At 42.3% G+C, this 18,896-nt stretch overlaps 3 protein-coding genes across 3 annotated transcripts; all 3 read left to right on the top strand.

Annotated features, from left to right (window-relative positions):
* Positions 1 to 448: 448 nt before the first annotated feature.
* mpp4b (MAGUK p55 scaffold protein 4b) lies at positions 449 to 8,403 on the top strand. The gene is made up of 21 exons (XM_026301846.1): positions 449 to 577; positions 684 to 805; positions 966 to 1,043; positions 1,139 to 1,222; positions 1,412 to 1,543; positions 4,430 to 4,511; positions 4,896 to 4,981; positions 5,118 to 5,192; positions 5,275 to 5,471; positions 5,560 to 5,618; positions 5,734 to 5,751; positions 5,863 to 5,904; positions 5,995 to 6,015; positions 6,148 to 6,162; positions 6,545 to 6,586; positions 6,760 to 6,933; positions 7,040 to 7,120; positions 7,211 to 7,304; positions 7,453 to 7,561; positions 7,658 to 7,792; positions 8,030 to 8,403. Exons 1-21 carry the CDS (start codon positions 520 to 522, stop codon positions 8,219 to 8,221), a joined length of 1,896 nt encoding a protein of 631 aa, XP_026157631.1. The 5' UTR covers positions 449 to 519; the 3' UTR covers positions 8,222 to 8,403.
* A 583-nt stretch (positions 8,404 to 8,986) lies between these two features.
* Positions 8,987 to 13,842, top strand: LOC113127474 (transmembrane protein 237B-like). The gene is made up of 14 exons (XM_026302077.1): positions 8,987 to 9,186; positions 9,444 to 9,479; positions 10,347 to 10,369; positions 10,461 to 10,474; positions 10,565 to 10,636; positions 10,838 to 10,966; positions 11,134 to 11,227; positions 11,764 to 11,921; positions 12,015 to 12,147; positions 12,233 to 12,424; positions 12,602 to 12,675; positions 12,819 to 12,906; positions 12,989 to 13,110; positions 13,224 to 13,842. The coding sequence occupies exons 1-14, from the start codon at positions 9,166 to 9,168 to the stop codon at positions 13,286 to 13,288; spliced, it is 1,221 nt and encodes a 406-aa protein (XP_026157862.1). The 5' UTR covers positions 8,987 to 9,165; the 3' UTR covers positions 13,289 to 13,842.
* cyp20a1 (cytochrome P450, family 20, subfamily A, polypeptide 1) lies at positions 13,798 to 18,660 on the top strand. The gene is made up of 13 exons (XM_026302076.1): positions 13,798 to 13,936; positions 14,399 to 14,448; positions 14,598 to 14,764; positions 14,869 to 15,014; positions 15,104 to 15,271; positions 15,612 to 15,690; positions 16,244 to 16,356; positions 16,470 to 16,524; positions 16,626 to 16,746; positions 16,990 to 17,101; positions 17,315 to 17,379; positions 17,711 to 17,800; positions 17,956 to 18,660. Exons 1-13 carry the CDS (start codon positions 13,865 to 13,867, stop codon positions 18,104 to 18,106), a joined length of 1,389 nt encoding a protein of 462 aa, XP_026157861.1. The 5' UTR covers positions 13,798 to 13,864; the 3' UTR covers positions 18,107 to 18,660.
* The last annotated feature ends 236 nt before the right edge of the window (positions 18,661 to 18,896 follow it).

Here is an 18,896-nt window from a genome sequence, read left to right as displayed (position 1 = left end):
ATCCTCTTTCCTGGTTCATCACAAAGTTCATCTATAATCACAAAGTGAAAACAGATTAAGTTTTTTTTTGAAAATGTCGCACGTTAATATTACTGTCCTGTGATCAGTGAGAGATTATGGTATGGCACAGCTCTGTATTCACACCACTGTCGTTGCTATAAGCTGTGCAGTTATGTCCTGACCCCACAGAGCTGTGTCTGCACCTCCTGCCTGATGCAAGTGGGCAAGTGATGCCACAGCAGGGGTCCAAACATACGTGTTGGCCCTGGGGTCCCCTAACAAGTTAATTCTGTGAGAGTGCAGGCATGATGTAGTGGTTTTAATTTGTCTAACAAAATAAAAACTCTCTCAATGAATAAACAATAAAGGAATAAGATGCTAGAAATCCATGTGAATGGATTCTGGTTATGTGTAAGTCCCTGTAAGAGTAAAAGGCTGGATAATAAGACTCTCTCTGAACAGAACTACAGTCCTTGTAAGGTGACAGCTGGTGGTTGGAGTCAGAGGTCGGGGGGGACCATGAGGCAGGCGGTGGAGGCTCAGGTGTTAAACCCCCACTGTGAACTAGGAGAACGTGGTCAGTGTTGACATTTAGTCTGTCACTATTCATTAATGTTAATCTACCACTTTAACTTCCTGCGTACAGTGTAATAACCTACAGCATCTGTGTGTTTGAGTTGCAGGCCTGCGTCAGATCCTGGCAGACGTGACTGAGGAGGTGAAGCAGTCGGTAAACCGGAACATTGATGGAGCAGAGGTTCTCCACAGTCTGCTGAACGCCGCCTGGCTGCAGTCCCTGCTCAAGGTCTGAAAACACTCTGCTCTGCTGATCGTCGTCATTCAGATGCTGCAACAATCCCCACCTTAAAATCCTGTATGCTCTGATTATTTTCTGTCCCTGCTGTTGATAAATGGCCAAAGTTAATCTCATGTCCAATGAAGAAATATGACAACGTTGTTCTCAGGTTTATGAGTGTCTGCAGAGATACCTGAGAAATTCCCCAGCACCAGCTCTGGACTATTCTTCAGGACTCTCACTTCAGGTTGCACACAGATTTGTTTTCTTAGTAATTTGACTCTTGCAGAGGAATTAGAAGACTTTTTTATAAATGGTGGATATTGTTTTTTGTCTGTGTAGTTGTTGATCGACATCAGATCGCTGCCGGGCTGCTCTGAAGAGGCCAGAGAGCTCTACTGTCTCCTGCAGCAGCCACACCTGCAGGCAAGAAACCAGGATTATATGTCTGTTTCTTCATTTTCTTTAATTCTGTATCAAGCTGAGACAAGCTGAGAACTGTTTTTACTACAAACATATACCAAGCATAAAGGCTAGGGACAGTAATAGTGTGCTAAACAGAGACAAATGAACCTGCCCAATGGAGCTTACTGAGACTGTATTTGCATTTGGTAGGCTCTTCTCTCAGCTCATGATACGGTGGCCCAGAAGGACTATGAGCCGGTGCTGCCACCGATCCCCGAGGACCTGCCTGAGGATGAGGAGGCCACCCGGATTGTCTGCCTGGTTAAAAACAGACAACCTCTGGTGAGCTACACGGCTCCTCATTTATCCTCCGGGAGTTCAAAATATGAAATATACAAATGAGGTTTGGTTTGCATCCCCTTTGTGATACAGCTGGGAAGAACTTCCTGAACCTTTATTTACTGACAAACCCTTTCAGGCTCAGTATTTGGGCACTGACCTGAAAATGAGGTCATGTTTAGATGAGATCACCACATTGTTACGTATGAATTTTATTGTTAATCCCTCTTCACAGAAACAGGTTTGTTGGAAATAGGAACACCCATCAGACAAACCTCTGGTGCTTCAGACCATGAAGTCACTCCACAAAGTGAATCTTTTAAATAAGGTTTTGATCCCAGGCCACTGTGAAAAGAACTAACACTTTCAGATCTGAACCTGTTCTAGTTTGTTCTTGCTGAGATATGCTGAAACTCATTTTGCACTTCAAACTGACGCCAAGTCCTGAGCTCATGCTTTTTAGTTTATGACAGGACTGTGGTGTCTGAATAAACATGAAGTGTATTTTGTAAATGGCTCCTTCCTTTGTAAGATCATTATATTTGGGTGGCTGTTGAAGTCCACAGCAGTAGGGAGGAGTGAGGATAATGTACTTTGTGATTTCAGGATCACAGGAAAAACGGTTCTGTTTTGGTTTTAACATTTGTTTGACACCTTTGGCTCTTTTGAAAACCACATAGACATTTGTCGTTCCACCGCTGTCTGAGCAAATGCTCGTGAATATTTTAATATGTAGGCTTTTTTTGTCAAACATAAATCAAACAGCTGACTGCATCCAACAGACACCGGCTGTTTAAATTTCTAATCTCTCATTTTTGTAATTGTCTATTGATGTTAGAGATGTTTTCCTAACAGCAGGGACCATTTGAAATAGTTGGGAAATATCTGTTATCTCTATTATCAGTCTGCAAAATGTTTAATATGTCTTTATCATCTCTTGGTATGTGTTTTGGTTGTGCAGGTCTTTAAGTGATTGTGGGGTTACAGTAGTTCTTAACAAGTAAGCTTCAATCCCTGAATTTTCCAGTGGGAGTTCCTCACCACCAGTGACTGTGTTGAATATTTCCATCTACCTTTGAGTGATTCTGTTGTCTCGCAGCTTTACAACCACCAGAGAGTTGGGCTGCTGCCCAGTGGCTCCCTTACCTGTGCGAAAACCTCCAGAGGGGAGATCCACAGTCACTGGGACAGGCATGTGACCTGGCAGAGGTTTCGCAGAGGCTGTGCATTCGGGGCCCAGAGCCCTGCTGCCGCAAGTGTGGCTGTCAAGGATTCATCATGGGATAGCGTCCGCAGAGGAAGCTTCCCTCCAACTGAGCCGCTGTGTCATCAGTTAGCTCAGCCGTGTCCTCCACCTCGGTATAAGTCAGTCAGTAGCTGCCAGGTGTGCTGTAACAAGCCGATGAGCCAGTGTAGAGTTTGTTACACCAGCCTGGCCTGGGAGCAAAGTCTGAACCGCTCTGTGCCCTCAGTCTACAGCTCCTCTCTGACTGGTAAGAAAAGACAGTAACTTGATATATTTAAAGGGATTTTTCATGGATTAATAATGTCTCTCTTATGATTGGAGATAACACCATGGAAGAGCTAGACAGCGGAAATGACGATGAGGCAGGAGAGTCCGCCAACACCCCGTCCCTGCTTCCCACAGTACAGCGTTGGGCCATGTCTCCCTCGTGCCTCAGTGTACCCTACTACTGTAACACAGATGACTACCTCCAGCCAGGTCTGCCTCCACGGCTGCGAAACCCTAACCTTCGTATCCGCACGGCTCCGCCCAGCCCCATGCGTCCTCGTCGTGTGGTGGACATCCCCCTCTTGGAGCCCAGCAAACAGAACAGTCTGGACGAGCTGAGGACGACCGTGCAGCTGGCCGCCAGCTCCATGGAAAGCAGCACCAAGGACATCAAGCTCCTCGGGGAGAAGATGGCAGCAGCGACTGAACGCATGACAGAGACGGTGCAGGACAACTCGCAGGCCTTGGTCCTCCTCACTCAGGTGGTGGACCGGCTGCAGATGCTCCTCACTGCCACCAGCACTGAGGTCAACACCCCAAAACCAGAGCAACACAGCACACTCAAGAAAAGCCAAACTCGGAAGACTCATGAGCATCGTCCATGCTTGACACACCAATCCAGATGTTCCTTCCCCTCACCTCCTTCCTCCATATCCTCCTCCAGCTCCCTGAGCAGCTCTGTGGATGCTCCCTCCACCTCCCAGGGGACCAGCTGTCCGTCTGCATCCTGCCATGGGTCACCCCAAATGAACCTGAAAACCAAAAATCTCCCTTTGCTGCAAGAGAAGCAGACCCACACTGATCACCAACCATCCAAGCATCCTCTGACTAACGGTCTGTTAGACGAACACAAGGAGACACCCAACGCAGTGAAAGGAGGTCGCACAAATCAGCGGAAGAAAAAGAGAAAGAAGGCGACATGAGAGACAACAAAGCATGTCCAAAGAGTGGATTTTAAGCCCTCTCAACAGAGCAGCTGCCCTGCAAACGTGCACAGTGGTAGTTGACATTTAATTTGTTTGTTTCCTTGCATTTCTCGTCTTTTCCTCCATTGTTTGTCTTCCTTTGAGAGGAGGAACATTCTTTCATGTGTTCACGTCTGCATTTCTTCTCACCAGTGATGGTTGACAATCTGGAGCCTTCATTTCAGAATCTTTGGCACCTTTGATTTAGTTTTTGTTGACTTCATTCGTCTCATTGTTATTTTTTTTGTTTGGGCCTGTCATGAATTGAATCTTCCATTTCATCCTGAAGTGTTTACATCCTTTCACGACCTCTCACAACCCGCATCACTTTTATCTGTGGGATTCGATTTGGCCTCTACTCCACATTACAGAAGGTTTATTTACTTTGTGTTTTCATGTTTTTTGTTCTAGGGAGCGACTATAAAGAGAAACGAGGTCACCGGGGAGATTTTTATTGCTCGGGTGATTCATGGAGGCCTAGCTGATCGAAGCGGTACTGTTTTCTCCAAAAATAATATTTGTTTTTTAGGTTTAGTAGATTTGCTGTGTTTAGCATTACTTTATTTCATTGATAATGTTGATGGCACCACAAGACAACAAATAAGAAAGTATTTATTGCTCTTGGAAGTTAAGTTTACAAAGTTGTGGGGCTTTCAGTAGCATCTTCCAGTCCTGATTTAACAAATGGACCTTCTCATCAAATGACCCAAAGAAACTGAACCACGGGGGGAAATGCAACAGGTTTTACCATCAAGGTCCACAGTGTTAAACATTTTCTACAGAGGTCATGTAGAGACATCACTCTTAATTTGATAACAGTAGAGAAATCTGAAGTTGAAAGGCTGATTGTTGTTTTTGTCTTAATGTGTGTTTCTAGGTCTGCTCCATGCAGGGGACAGGATCATAGAGGTGAACGGTTTTCCTGTGGATGGGATGGAGCCTGAGCAAGTTATCCAAGTCGTGGTATGTTTGATGACTGGTAACCAAGCCAGATTTATAATTCTTTAAACAGCCGAGCATTTTTTTATCCTGTGATAATTTTAGGATCCATGTATATCTGATACCTCATCATCAATTCCTGCTATTTCGTTCTAACCAGCAAGCGAGGTCACAAGGCACCATCATGTTCAGGGTCATTCCCATCACAGAAAGGCCAGTCCACAACCAGACAATGGTAAATATTAATCGTCCCCTGCCTCTTTTATACACAAGCCCACCTACATGGCGTTGTTATAAACTGGACTGTTGTGTGTTAGCTGTATGTGCGAGCCATGGTCGACTACAGCCCTCAGCAGGACCCTACCATCCCTTGTGCCGACGCAGGTATGAGCTTCAGAAAAGGTGACGTCCTGGAGATCGTGGACCAGACGGACGTTCTCTGGTGGCAGGCCAAGAAACTGCCCAGCAGCACTGCCTGTGCCGGCCTCATCCCCTCCACCAGCCTGCTCAAACGGTCAGGTTGCTGAAGTCCGACGTGATGTATTCATGAAGTTGTCGTTTGTATGTTGTGTGTCATCATTTAAACCTGAATATTGTAACAGGAAGCAGAGGGAGTTCTGGTGGTCTCAGTCTTATCAGCCCCATGCCTGCATTCAGACCTGTAAGTTCATCCACATGTTCTTTAACCTAAATCAGACATCATGAAAAAGTTCAGAGCCCCTGTACAATTTGGTTTCACACTCGACTTTTCATGTTTTTCTGCACACTTTCTGAAGTGAGCACTGTAGAAGAAGGTATGGAAAGATCCCATTTGTGATTTACTGTAGGCTAAACTAAAGTCTACACATGTAGTTGCATATGTTTTGTTGCAGGGATAACTTTTTATTCCCATTTTTCACCCTCAGAGGAAGATCTCATGGCCATTGATGAGAAATGTGTCGAAGCAGGTAAAGCCTCTTTTAATCGCTTCTACACAAACCTGCCTCATGTCTTTGCTTCTTGGTGATTAATTTCCACTGTGTTTTAATTCCTGACAGATGAGGAGGCATTTGAATCTGGTAGGTAAGTCTTTGTTGATTTATTCTGATTTAGGTTTTACAAATGCAAAGCTCTGCCTCCTTTTCTTCATCTGGAGCTTTTGTTGTTGTTTATTTTCCAAACCTTTGCGCTCTCTGTTGGGGAAACGTCAGAGGAGCTCAGGGAAGGTGAGACTCCTAGGACAGTCCACACCCTGCAACCAAAGCACAGCATCTCCATCCATCATTAGTTCATATCAAAATTAACTCAGCATCATGACTTTTCTGTTAGCAGGGTTTAGTTTTTCCTCAGTGCACCTCAGGTTTAATAAAAGTACTGACATATGGTACCCTCTCATTTGAGATTACTTAGGTTGATGTCAGCATCAGTCACTTTTCCCCTCTGGTGAGAAACGTTGCTGTGCACTGAGTTACTGTGGCTTTGGTTATTTCTCAGTAATCTGTGCTGTCTGAGTTTACTAAGTTGCAGTAATGTTTTCTTTATTTTTCCCCATTTTCTTCTCTCTCTGTGTTCGTATTTTCAATTCTGCTCCACTTCCTGAAAAACCAGAGCCAGATGATTTCTGCACCAATATAGAAGGAGTCTACTTGGGTAATTCCTCAAACACTGGAGCAGTATTGCTGTTACATCTGGACATTAGAAGTCAGACTGAAATAAGAAAGTGAAGATAGAAAATTAGCAGTTTAAGTTCTGTTTCTTTGTATGCCATGGATCATTCCTTAAGGATTAGCTGATTGACTACTCTGTTTAATGATTTCCCACAGCGGGCTTCAGGCGCAGCATGCGTCTGTGCAGGCGGCGGACTCACAGCATCACACAGTCGTCCTGTCACACCCGCTGCCCCAGCAGCTGCTACAGTGCCCTAAACGGCCCCTACGAGGAGGTGGTGCGCTACCAACGCCACCAACAGGACACGCACCGCCTCATTGCCCTCTCAGGTACAGTATCTTTCAGACTGGACACTGCTGGTTTTAGCTCGTTGTTGTGTGGACCAGGGAAAATACAACAATAGGGATGACTGGATGAAGTCTTCTCTCTTATCAGGTCCGTCTGGTGTGGGTGTGAATGAGCTCCGGAGGCGCCTGATCGAAATGAACCCTAACATTTTCCAAGGACCTGTACCTCGTACGTACAAAAACATTGTCATTCCATGAATATACAGTTAATCCATATCGTATACAACCTGAATGAAATGTTCGTCTTTTCGTTACCCAGACACCACAAGAACACCCAAAGCATATGAGGAGTCTGGAAGAGAATATTTCTTCACCAGCCGAGAAATCTTCAACCACATGGTTTATAACAACAGGTAGAACTGACCGGGTCAGCTCCTCAAGGTGTCCTCACCTCTCGGCCAATGTCAGCTGGCACTATAGATGTCTACACAACTGATTGTGACAAAGTATCAGTTACTACTAGTTCCTTTTTGCTTGCCTAAATCGACTGATGTCCTGCAGGTTTCTGGAGTATGGGGAGCACAAAGGAAACCTTTATGGGACCAGCATTGAGTCTGTGAATGATGTTTTAAACAGTGGAAAGATCTGTGTCATTGACATTGAGCCAAATGTAAGCATACTTACACCTTACTGTAAAAAACATTTTGCTTCTGTGTACTTTGGTACACACAATAGTTTTAATTTGATTTTCACTCACTCCGTTTAGGCCATTCAGGCAGTGAGGACCCATGAGCTGAGGCCCTACATCATCTATGTGAAGCCTCCACCTCTGGAGCGCCTCAGGGAGACCAGACAAGACTCATACATCATCACCAACTACTACGTCAACCGGCCGTTTAAAGTAAGAAAAATAAAAAAACATCAGGGGGGTTAAAATTAATGCTAAGGAAATTTTTTACCTGAAACATTTTTTCTTGTACTCTAAATAAATTATCCAGCAATTTGTCAGTATAAATCTTGGGTTCTGAAACTTTCTGGCTACTTATGTGAACTTATGTGGCCCTTATTTCACATTTGTTGAATTTATATTTGAATAGATTTAGGTTTGAGGGTGTCTGGATTTTGTTTCTTCAAACAGGATGAAGACTTTCAGGAAATGGAAGAAGCAGCCCGGAAGATTGAGTCTCACAACTGGCAGTTTTTTGATCATGTGATTGTCAATGATGAGCTGCAGGACTCCTGCGTCCAGCTGCTAACAGCTGTGAGAAAGGCCCAGGACGAGCCACAGTGGGTCCCTGCCAGCTGGATACGACCGACTGCTGAGTCATGACCGAGGATGGAGGATGAGGAGACGAGCGTAAATGGAGATGGAGATGTGACCTCTTTTAGCATGGCAGCAGATTTGGGGACCTGAAAATCTGCAATATCAAACCAAAAATCTTTGTATCGAAATCAGTTTGTTTTGTCTAATATTGCAGGATTTCGGGGAGTAGGGCATGAAAGAAATCAAAATAATTTGATCTACTTGTTTCTGGTGTGCTTGATCTAGTTCTTAAGCTGCTTAAAGATGAGACTCAAGAAAAAGAGAAATCCCTGAATTCGTGTCATTTTTTTATAACTAATAGACTAACCATTTTTAAACAATAATAGTAATTCGACAACTAGGGGCGGCTTTTTGTGGTGTTAGCAGTGCAGGATGTTTCACTTATTGTAGGGAGACACCAACTGTAGTACATTATACTTTGCTGCACTGCATTAATCTTAAATTTAAGCAAAAGATGTTATTTTCCTGCCCTGCTCCCTGCTCTTGTACACAGATCTGCAATAAACAGTGTGAATATGTTTTCCAATTATGGTTAAGTGTGTCTTTTTTTTTCAATTTTATTATTAAATGTGATTGGCAGCTGCATACAAATAAATCTTTGTCCTTATTTCATTTTAAAAAATGCAATGATAACCAGGTTTCGCAAATTCATGACGATGATATTTTAGTAATTAGTAACTTGTTTGTAACATTATTAAACAACTTCCATGTGAAATGTTGTCATCCATTCTACTGCTTTTATTTTGAAGATACAGGAAGTCTTGTGCGCTCCTCGTTAACAACATCCGGGTAGCCGCTTTCTGCTCGCGGAGCATAAATAAAGCGGCTATATAACAAATAAAACGTCGGTTTACTCCAATTTGAAGACCCGTGGACATTAAAACATCATCTGAACCGCGTTTTGCATGGTTGAAAACTGAAAGGAAGTGATTTAGGAGACATTTTGGAGCATGGATACGGAAGACTCACAGGTAACGTTAAGTTAGCTAACGGCGGGGGTTATTTTCATTAATAACGGAAACATTAAAATGGGATTTTTGCTGTAAGCACGAAGTTAAACGTTATTTTGACGATATACGTTGGATATTTCTGCATTTGTTAAGCGTGAAATTGTATGTGTTATCGCGGTGTGACAATAGCGTCACATACTTTTAACGTTAGATAAATAAGAGCTCAGGTTTCGTCACTTGAAAATACTGAAGTAAACAATTCCTGTTTGTCATGATAGAAAACGCGACCCCGGGAGCTCCCGCCTCTTCCACAGGTTAGTCTAACACTTGTTTAAATATAAATGAAAGCTAAATGCACCCACACATCGCGAGTTACTGGACACGACATGTCATAATTTGCAGCTTTTGTCTTTTCTGTATAAATAGAAGTTGGCTTGTGCAAGGCATCACCTTGGCTTCTGGGAAATTGTGTTGGCCGTTTTCCCTTTTTTCTCTTTTTTTAATTAGGCGAAAAACTTGTCTATTAATTGATAATTAAAATAATCACTGCAAATATGTGCGAATTTCCAAGTAAATGGATGAAACTGAAATAGAAATAGTGGTTATAAACAAGAAATAGTCTCTACAAAGAAAAATCACTCTGGTTCCAGTTTGTGTGGAGTCAAGCTGTGACACAGACACATCATATATTTACACAGTGGTTGTGCACTCCACAGACATTGTGAGAAAGATTAAACCAGATTCCTCCTTGACGTTTCACGCTAATAAACACACTTGCTGCTCCAGGAGTTTGGAAGAAGGTTTGACCTCTGACCCTGAATAATCCTCAGTCCTGGCAGATGCATGAACACAGATTTAGCTGAGGATTTAACAACCAGGCTTTTACGTCTAGTAGCTTCAATCTGCACTTACTTGAGTCTTGAGTGAAATGGCCAGAAAGACAATGGTATGGTTTTTAGTTGTCTGTTCAGTTTTACTACTGCTAAATGATTTGTTGTTGTAGTTATCAGAATAGACCTTATTTAATCTTTTCCTCAATTAATTCAGCCATTTTCTGCTGCTTAACAAGTCAAGTAAAGATGTAAAAGAAACAAGGCAGTATATGATTGTTTATATTCATGAGAACCTAAACTGCCTGGTGTGTCTTTCTCTTTTTATTTTTGTCCCTTTGGCGATGCCAGCGAGCTCTTCCCACAATGCCAAGGTAGGTACATTATCCATTGTTATCTGTCTGCCGTATATATGCTGTCAAACTAAAGAGTTCTTCTGTTTTTCCAATCTGTGGACACATGAAGCCAAGACATATCTGGTGAGTCCAAATTTGGAAAAGATCTAAATTTTGATAATGTTTTTTTTCCTGTTTGTGCTGAAACTGGTTTTATCTCATTGACTTCTACAGGAGAATTTCCGGCACCAAAACCTAAAAAGAAGAGGGCGAGAAAGGAGACAAAGGGAGTCGATGATGTGGACGGTATGAAACATAATTTAATGTTAGTGTTTTAAAGGGCTAGTTCACCCTAACATGAACCAAGATCTATGTTTTGGTACTTATTTTATTGCCAATCATTGTATTACACAATATATATCATACAGTATTTCTGAATAAAGGATAATGTTTTCAGTTATACAGTATATTTGCTTTCAGAAACTTAATCCCACCTTTGCTGTGTAGATCAGGGGATGGAGCTGGGAGGCATGGGCACTAGGAGGGCATCTGAGATCAGAGAGCAACCTAGCCTTGAATCCACAACTGACGCGCCCCCACCGAGGAGGAAGAAGAAAAAGAAAACTGCAACTATAGGTAAAATCAGGCATGTTTTTCTGTGAACACCTTTTCTGCATTGTAAAGCTACGAATTCTCAAATACTTTAGTTGATCAGTATGTGCATGACAAAATCTAAAATCTGGACGCTTTGAAACACGGTTTGGAGAAGTAAGTGTAAATTCAGTGTCAAGTTGGGGTTTCAGATTTTGAAGATGACAAAGCTGACCCGGTGAATGGAGATGTAGCAGATCAGGCCCCTGATGGAGAGGAAGCGCCAAAAAAGCCCAAAAGGAAAAAGTAAGAAATGTCCACACAAAAAAAGTAGCATTTTTGGATAAAATATCAGCTACAGCTACAACTAGCAATTATTTTGATCATCAGTTAATGTGGTTACTTTGACAGCTGCTTGAGTATTTTTTACAATCTTCACAAAACAGTTAAAATGCTTGTAAAATGTTATCAGATGTCTTGTTATGTCTGACCGATAACCTGAAACTCAAAGATATTTACTGTCCAATCATGTATAACTAATATACACACTTGCATAAGAGAATGTGAAAGTCTTAATTTTTTTAATTTGCTTGAAAATTACTAAAAGGATTAACCAGTTACCAAGATAGATTTGTTATTAGTCAGGGAAAAATAGATTAATCCACTGATTGTCACAGCTGAAATATCAGAGCATTTGTTCTTCAAAAGTCAGAACAAATGGTTTTATTAGATGTACTGCAAATGTGTACAAGAGCGAAGTCAAACAGGAGATTTCTGAAAATACGACACAGGAACATGTGGTTTATTTCTCCCTATAATCTGTGATGTTTCTGGAAATTTAGGAGATCAAAAGTGATTGAACCACAGCTTCCCAGTGAGTTGGATGTGGAAGAGGATGACATTATAACAGACACTCCGGCTCCCGTCTCCCAGCATTCCCTGTTCTCTGCCCCACAGGGTGAGAGCCAGCCAGTGGGGAAGGTCTTTATCGAGAGGAAAAGTGAGTGATAGAAGAAGAAGCCGCAGCTGTGATTACTTCTGATGAATGGAAGAAGTGATCATTGGATCTTTGTATGCGTGTGTTTACCTGCAGAGCACTTCCATGCAGCAAATCGCACCGAGCAGAGGAAGACCAGTGACCAGACGGATAACGTGACAGAAATCCAGCAGTTGCAGCCGCCCTGGACCACCAGAGACATCTCTCTCAGGGTGCACACAGGTTTCAGGTGGTAGATACCGTCTCTTTATATCTAACCCTAACCATAACACATTACCTGACCCCATCATCTAAACGTCTCTGTTCTGCTTCAGGGCGTTTGGTCTGTATTGTCACGGCTTCCTGGCAGGCTATGCCGTATGGAACATCGTGGTGGTGTATATGTTAGCTGGGCAGCACCTAACTGCGCTCTCCAATCTGCTGGAGCAGTACCATAACCTGGCTTACCCCTCCCAGTCTCTGCTCTACCTGCTGCTGGCCATCAGCACCGTGGCTGCCTTTGACAGGTAGAGACACACAGAAACATCAGAAGGTGCACATAAACCCCAGGAATGTAGCTTGGCCCTGAAGTCAGAATATCTCAGCCTCAGCTGCCCCTGATTTTAACCACTCCTTTAAAAAATGTCTCTCCCAAGTTCCCCAGATTTACACATCTTACATGAATTAAACTCTTGTCTTTTCAGATTGAATCTGGCCCAATGCACCAACGCTTTGCGGGAGTTCATCACACTGGATCCTGTGGCTCTTGCCTCATTCTGTGAGTCCACGCTGGTTATTGTCCAACCAAGTTAAAACCTGCTGGTTGTTGATGATTAACAAAACTTTTTTTCAGATCAGTCTCTGTCTGGTTTTCAGTTACACTCTTATTTTTCTTCATTCTGGCTTCATGCAACCTTGTAGTGTATTTCGCAGCACTGGTCCTCTGTTTGAGCCAACAAATGACCAGTGATCGGATCAATCTCTACTCGTCCTTCAACGCAACATTATGGTGAGCTAACAGGAGCATGTTATGTTTTGATATCATAGCAAAGCTAGCATATGAAACTGGAGACTCACCTTTTTCTCTGTAGGCCTCCGGGGTCGGAGCACCAGATTCTCAACCCATGGGTGACGGTTAACCTGGTGGTGGCGCTGCTGGTGGGCGTGGCCTGGGTCTTTATTGCTGTCCAACCTGAAACAGACCTCACTGAGAGTGAGAGAACATGTGCTGTGTTTAACAGATTTTGGGGTTTGTTTTTTTTTAAAGAGAAACTGACCCTAAAACAAACAAATAAGTAATTTCATCATCTTTTTGTTCTTTGTCAGGTTTTCTGATGTCCATGGAGATCGAGCCTTCCACGACAGAGGACAAGTTGGATATGAACGCCTGAGGAAAAAAAAGAATTTGCTGACTTTTGCACACAGTTTTGTACCATATTGTGTCAGTGAACTCTGAATATACTGTAGATTATTTTTCTATATTTAAAATGTGGATATGCTTGTCTCTGTTTAAACACAAACATGTTGTCATTTTATTCTGATGTTAATAAGTCAGTTTATGAGTGGGTTTCAGTCCAGTGTCCTGATCAAACAGTCCATTAGAGATCTGACTTATGAAGCGTTAGTAAATGATTTATTACACGTTATGACTATTAATTACAGCTTATAACTCTTATCTAAAGAAAATGGGCCAGTTTAAGACTGTAAACGATAGAAATCAGCTCAGCAGGTATGTATGACGTGAAAGCAGCTGTAAAAAGTGAACAGGTTGTATTTCATTTATTCTTTGAGGAATCGATTTCAGCTGTTTTCGATTAGTTTCCTCTGTCTGCCCTTCAGGCCGTGTAGCAGAGCACAGAGACGCAGTTTGTGTTGACGTGGTGGCGGTGACTGTATATTTGGGCAGAAATCTGCACATATTCATGAATAAACTTCTCCAGAAACAGTTGCGTTGAAAGTGAGCAGTCATGCTGGACTTTGCCATCTTTGCTGTCACGTTTGTGATCATTTTGATCGGCGCTGTTCTCTATTTGTACCCGGTACGTTGCTGCAACTTCGTTAGCTTGTGGCTACTTAGCATGCTGCTAATGTGTGTGTGTGTGTGTGCTGAGTTAAGATTTATTGCAAGAGTTAAGTTAATCCTTAAGTTAACTGTCAGGTGAGGTAAAATATTGTGCATGTCTTTGTAAAGGCAGAAATGATCAGTAACATGGGAATTATCATCCCACTGTGTGTTAACGCCTGTTCAATATACAGAAGACAATGTCATTAGTATTTTTTATTTATTGTTTAGTCCCAAAATAAAATGTACAATTCTATTAAGGTGAATTAAAATGCTTTGTATGTTAACAGATTTCATATTATTGAACTGAACACTAATTTATAGGCACTAGGTGGATTTTGGAGAAGGTATAGGGAATAAATAAGATTACAAATCTTATCACCAACAAAATTACTTGGTGATATTAACAGTAAAATCCCATTTTAAATCATGTTTGTAGTCATCCAGAAGAGCCTCTGGTATCCCAGGTCTCAACCCTACAGATGAGAAGTAAGTTATCCTATTTTTTTTCTGTTTCTGCAGCTACTTCTAACCTTAATTAGAGATTAAGGATTCTTTTTAGTTGAGGGGTTAACAAAGTGACTGTTCAATGCCATATCACACAAATAGAGCCGTGTCTTGGCTTTCTGCTCTCTCAGGGATGGGAACCTGCAGGACATTGTGAACAGAGGCAGTCTACATGAGTTTCTTATCAGCCTGCATCAGGAGTTTGGTTCTGTGGCTTCGTTCTGGTTTGGAAGGCAGCCAGTGGTCAGCCTGGGCTCTGTGAACCAGCTACGGCAACACATCAACCCCAACCACACCAGTAAGTCCTCCATCGTTTACTGTTGGGGATTGGAATTGAGACCTCTATGACTATCATAGGCGTCTCTAATAAAACCTCACTTATTCTTTGTTCTTTATTCACAGCCGACTCCTTTGAGACGATGCTGAAGTCGTTGCTAGGTTACCATTCAGGGATGGGAGGCGGGGTTAATGAGACTGTGATAAGGAAAAAGGTGTATGAGAGTGCCATCAACAACACGCTGAAGTGCAACTTCCCTCTCATGCTCAAGGTTTGACCCACTGATAAAAAAATTACTACGTAGTGAAATCTAGTCTAAAGGCCGTGTGCACAAACTGACATGCTAACTGTCATGTTCAGCTGGTGGAGGAGCTGGTGGGAAAGTGGAAGTCCTTCCCAGAGGCTCAGCACATCCCACTGTGTGCCCACTTGCTGGGTTTGTCCATGAAGACTGTCACCCAGCTGGCCCTGGGTGAGCGCTTCAGAGACGACGCTGAGGTCATTTCCTTCCGCAAGAACCACGAAGCGGTGAGACACATTAAACATCACTTACCTGTAGGGGCGAGCCAAACTCTCAGTTCATTGGTAGAGAAAATTTGGTCCCTTTACACAAACCCCAACTTATTTATCTATGTTGGGCTGTGGCCTTTTTCTCTGCTGATCTTTTGCGTCTTCTGCAGTTGTTTTCTTATGCAACTATGTTAAATGCCTACAAAGAAGCACATGCCCTTTTTTAGAACACAATAGCATCATGGTGATTAAATACATTAAACATCTTATGTATGATTTTTTTTTTTTTTTTTTTTTACAATATTTTCTGTGTGCTTTTTTGTTTTTCTCATCCTCTGACTCACATTGACACCCCCAGATCTGGTCTGAAATTGGGAAAGGCTACTTGGACGGCTCCTTGGAGAAGAGCTCCAGCAGGAAAGGACATTATGAGAAGGGTGAGTGAGGTTTGCATTTGTTTTCTCATTAGACATTACACTGATGTGAACTAAGTTACTGAGGGCTGTTTAGAAACACTGCACTACTGTTTGATTTTCTGAGTCTAGTTTTTGTCTTGGTCTTCACTTTTTTTCTGTTCCTCCCTTTCACACCTGCTGTGTGTTGACATGTGGGAGCCTTGTTGGTTTTCTGCAACAGTTTAGCTGTGCCAACACAGGAGGAAAAGTTTGCACAGACTCAGATCTTAATCTCTGTGGGTAAAGGCTTTTGACAGACGGGTAGAAACAGTCTGGGAACAAACAAAAACTGTGGATCATCCCATCCAGTATTTTCACCTGTTTAGTGACAGCCCCTTTTTTTTGGCACGTTATTGATTTGTCTGCCCTGTGCAGTTGTTACTGGCATTTAGCCCCTGGATAAAGTTAATTTTAGATGCTGTTTGAACTATGGATGTTTAAAATGCAGTCTTTTTAGGCCATGACCCCGGTGTGTCAGGCACTGTGTGTTCATGTGGAAAAACTGAGATCAAATGTGTCTTTATTTTTTCTTCAGCCCTGTCAGAGATGGAGTCTGTGCTGCTGTCAGTGGCGAAGGAGAGAAAAGCCCAAAGGAAGCAGGCAGTGTTTGTGGATGTGCTGCTCCAGTCCAGCCTCACAGATCGACAGGTGAATACTGATGAAGCCTCCCACGCTAGTTTCAAACTCAGTAGATAACTCAAAGAAGATGTAGTACCCACAAAGGCCTGAAAATACACTGAAATGAATTCTGTTTGTTTCAGATCATGGAGGACTGTATGATTTTCACTTTGGCAGGATGCATCATCGCTGCCAACTGTAAGAGACAAATTGTCAATGTCCATAAAGTGTCCCAGACTAAAAAACCAGAACTAAAAGCTCATTCTTCTGCTTTCATGTGAAATGTTGTATTTTGTCAGTGTGTATCTGGGCACTTCACTTCCTGTCCACTTCGGAGGAGGTCCAGGACAAGCTGTACCAGGAGCTGGCGGATGTTTTAGGTTCTGATCCAGTTTCCCTGGACAAGATCCCTGAACTCAGGTAGGTCTTTCTTGTAGGTCGTTTTTGGCCCAGCTTCAGCAAAACATGGAAGGATGATTCATATTGTCACTTCAGTCAACCATTTCAGAAATTACACAGGTTTGCTAGATGAAGGCATTAGAGTTCAAGGTCATTTAAATGTCAAATTCTGATTTAACCTGAACCAAAAATGATATTATGAAGTGCAGTTGACAAACGCCCTATCTGGCTGGTGTGTTCAATAACATTTGTCTCTGTGGAAAGATACTGCCAGCAGGTCCTCAACGAGACAGTGAGGACCGCCAAGCTGACCCCGGTTGCAGCTCGGCTTCAGGAAGTGGAGGGAAAGGTCGATCAGCATGTCATCCCCAAAGAGGTATCTGTTTTCCTGCTGCTTATTTCTCTGCACCTCTGTGATATTACAACAATCAGAGGGTTTACTTTGAGTTCGTGTGTCTCTCTGTAAAAGGTTTATTGAAGTGTTTATTTAAAAGAGCTAGTTGGTGCAATAGTGGCACATTTTGGGAACAGGAACCAGAAGTTTTGATTCTAATGCTAAAATGTGTAGTAATGTGTTTTCATATTTCAGACTTTGGTGATCTATGCCTTGGGAGTGGTCCTGCAAGATGCTGACACCTGGAACACCCCATACAAGTTTGTATACATGTCCATTTACTTCTGACATGTTTGTCAATTGCTTGATGAGAATGGCTTGATTAATATTATTCGGCACCCACAAGGTTTCCAAGAGCTTCAATCAAGTTTCTGTTTTCAATATGAAAGTCGTGTCATTTTTTATTAGCCCACATTGTGGTTTAAAGCTGACAAACTTTTCATCTAGTGCCATATTCAGGTCACATCTTTCATTTGTGCAGTACTTTGGTTTAAAATCAAAAACCTTGCATCGGTCTCAGCTGTCATGATAATACTCTAAACTAAAGTGTTTGTTTGTCCTGTTTCCCATATATCATGTTTTTCCCCTCAGGTTCGATCCGGATCGATTTGAGGAGGAGTCAGCCAGGAGCAGCTTCTGTCTGCTTGGATTCTCAGGGAGTCAAACATGCCCAGAGCTCAGGTAAAGACAAACATTAAAACACAAGCACACAACTCCCAAACTAACTCAATCCCTAAATGTCAAAAAGCAACTCTGGCATTTTAACTTGCTGTTTAAATGACCAAGACTCTGCCTCCAGCATACGTCAGTGAAATTGTATGTGGTTCCTCTGACAGGTTTGCCTACACTGTAGCTACTGTCCTGCTCAGCACGTTGGTGCAACAGCTGAAGCTTCACAAGTTGAAGGGACAGGTCATGGAGGTCAGATCTGAACTGGTATCCACACCTAAGGATGAAACCTGGATCACTATCAGCAAAAGAAACTAGAACTGGTCTTTAAAACCCCTGCAGGATGAAGATCTGAAGAGTTGTGTTCCAAGAAGCTGTAGATTTAATATTTTTATGACCAGCAAAGTGTTTGTTACTTGTTGAGGATCCAGTCCATTTCAGTCAGTCATTTTATTACCACCTGTTTTTTTTAAACAGGACAGTAGTTGACACTTTTTGGAATTACTCATCATTCCTGAGGGCCTTTTCCCAGTTTATTGGATTTGTTTAGTCAGTGTGTTTTTGCACACAAGCTGCGTCACAACCATATTTCCCTTGTTGCCTTTCTGGTGCTTTTTTCAGCTGAAGCCTTAGCAACAATATTACCTTCACTGTCCCAGGGTGAAATTTGCACTTGTTGAAAGACTCCTGAAGGGAGGAACCTTTTGCTGCCACAAAGTTTTTCTAGAAATCCTAGAACAACTGCCTTGTATCAAAATCTCTAGTAGCATTTGGCTTCTGTTTATCTATCAAAATGGGCCAAATGGCATTTAGACCTTTCCTTCTTTTTTAAATCTTTTTCCATATTAATAAATATGTATGTAAATATTGTGGGAGATTGTCATTCTTTTTATTTCAAATGTCTAGATATATATATATATCACTGCTTGAGGACTTGAGTAAACCTGGGACTTTTAGGAGCCCTATAGTGTATTGTGGTGCTGACTTAATAATCCTGCTGCTCTGTAGCTGAACTTGTGGGAAGGGAAATAAATAAAGTCTTGTTTTTATTACAATATTCCTAAACGTCAATCTAATAAAGATGATAGCAATAGACCTGTTAAGACAG

Source organism: Mastacembelus armatus, chromosome 2, assembly GCF_900324485.2.
Source record: "Mastacembelus armatus chromosome 2, fMasArm1.2, whole genome shotgun sequence".
NCBI lineage: Eukaryota > Metazoa > Chordata > Actinopteri > Synbranchiformes > Mastacembelidae > Mastacembelus > Mastacembelus armatus.
Note: the sequence above shows the minus strand (reverse complement) of the source record. Positions and strands in the feature narration are given on the sequence as shown.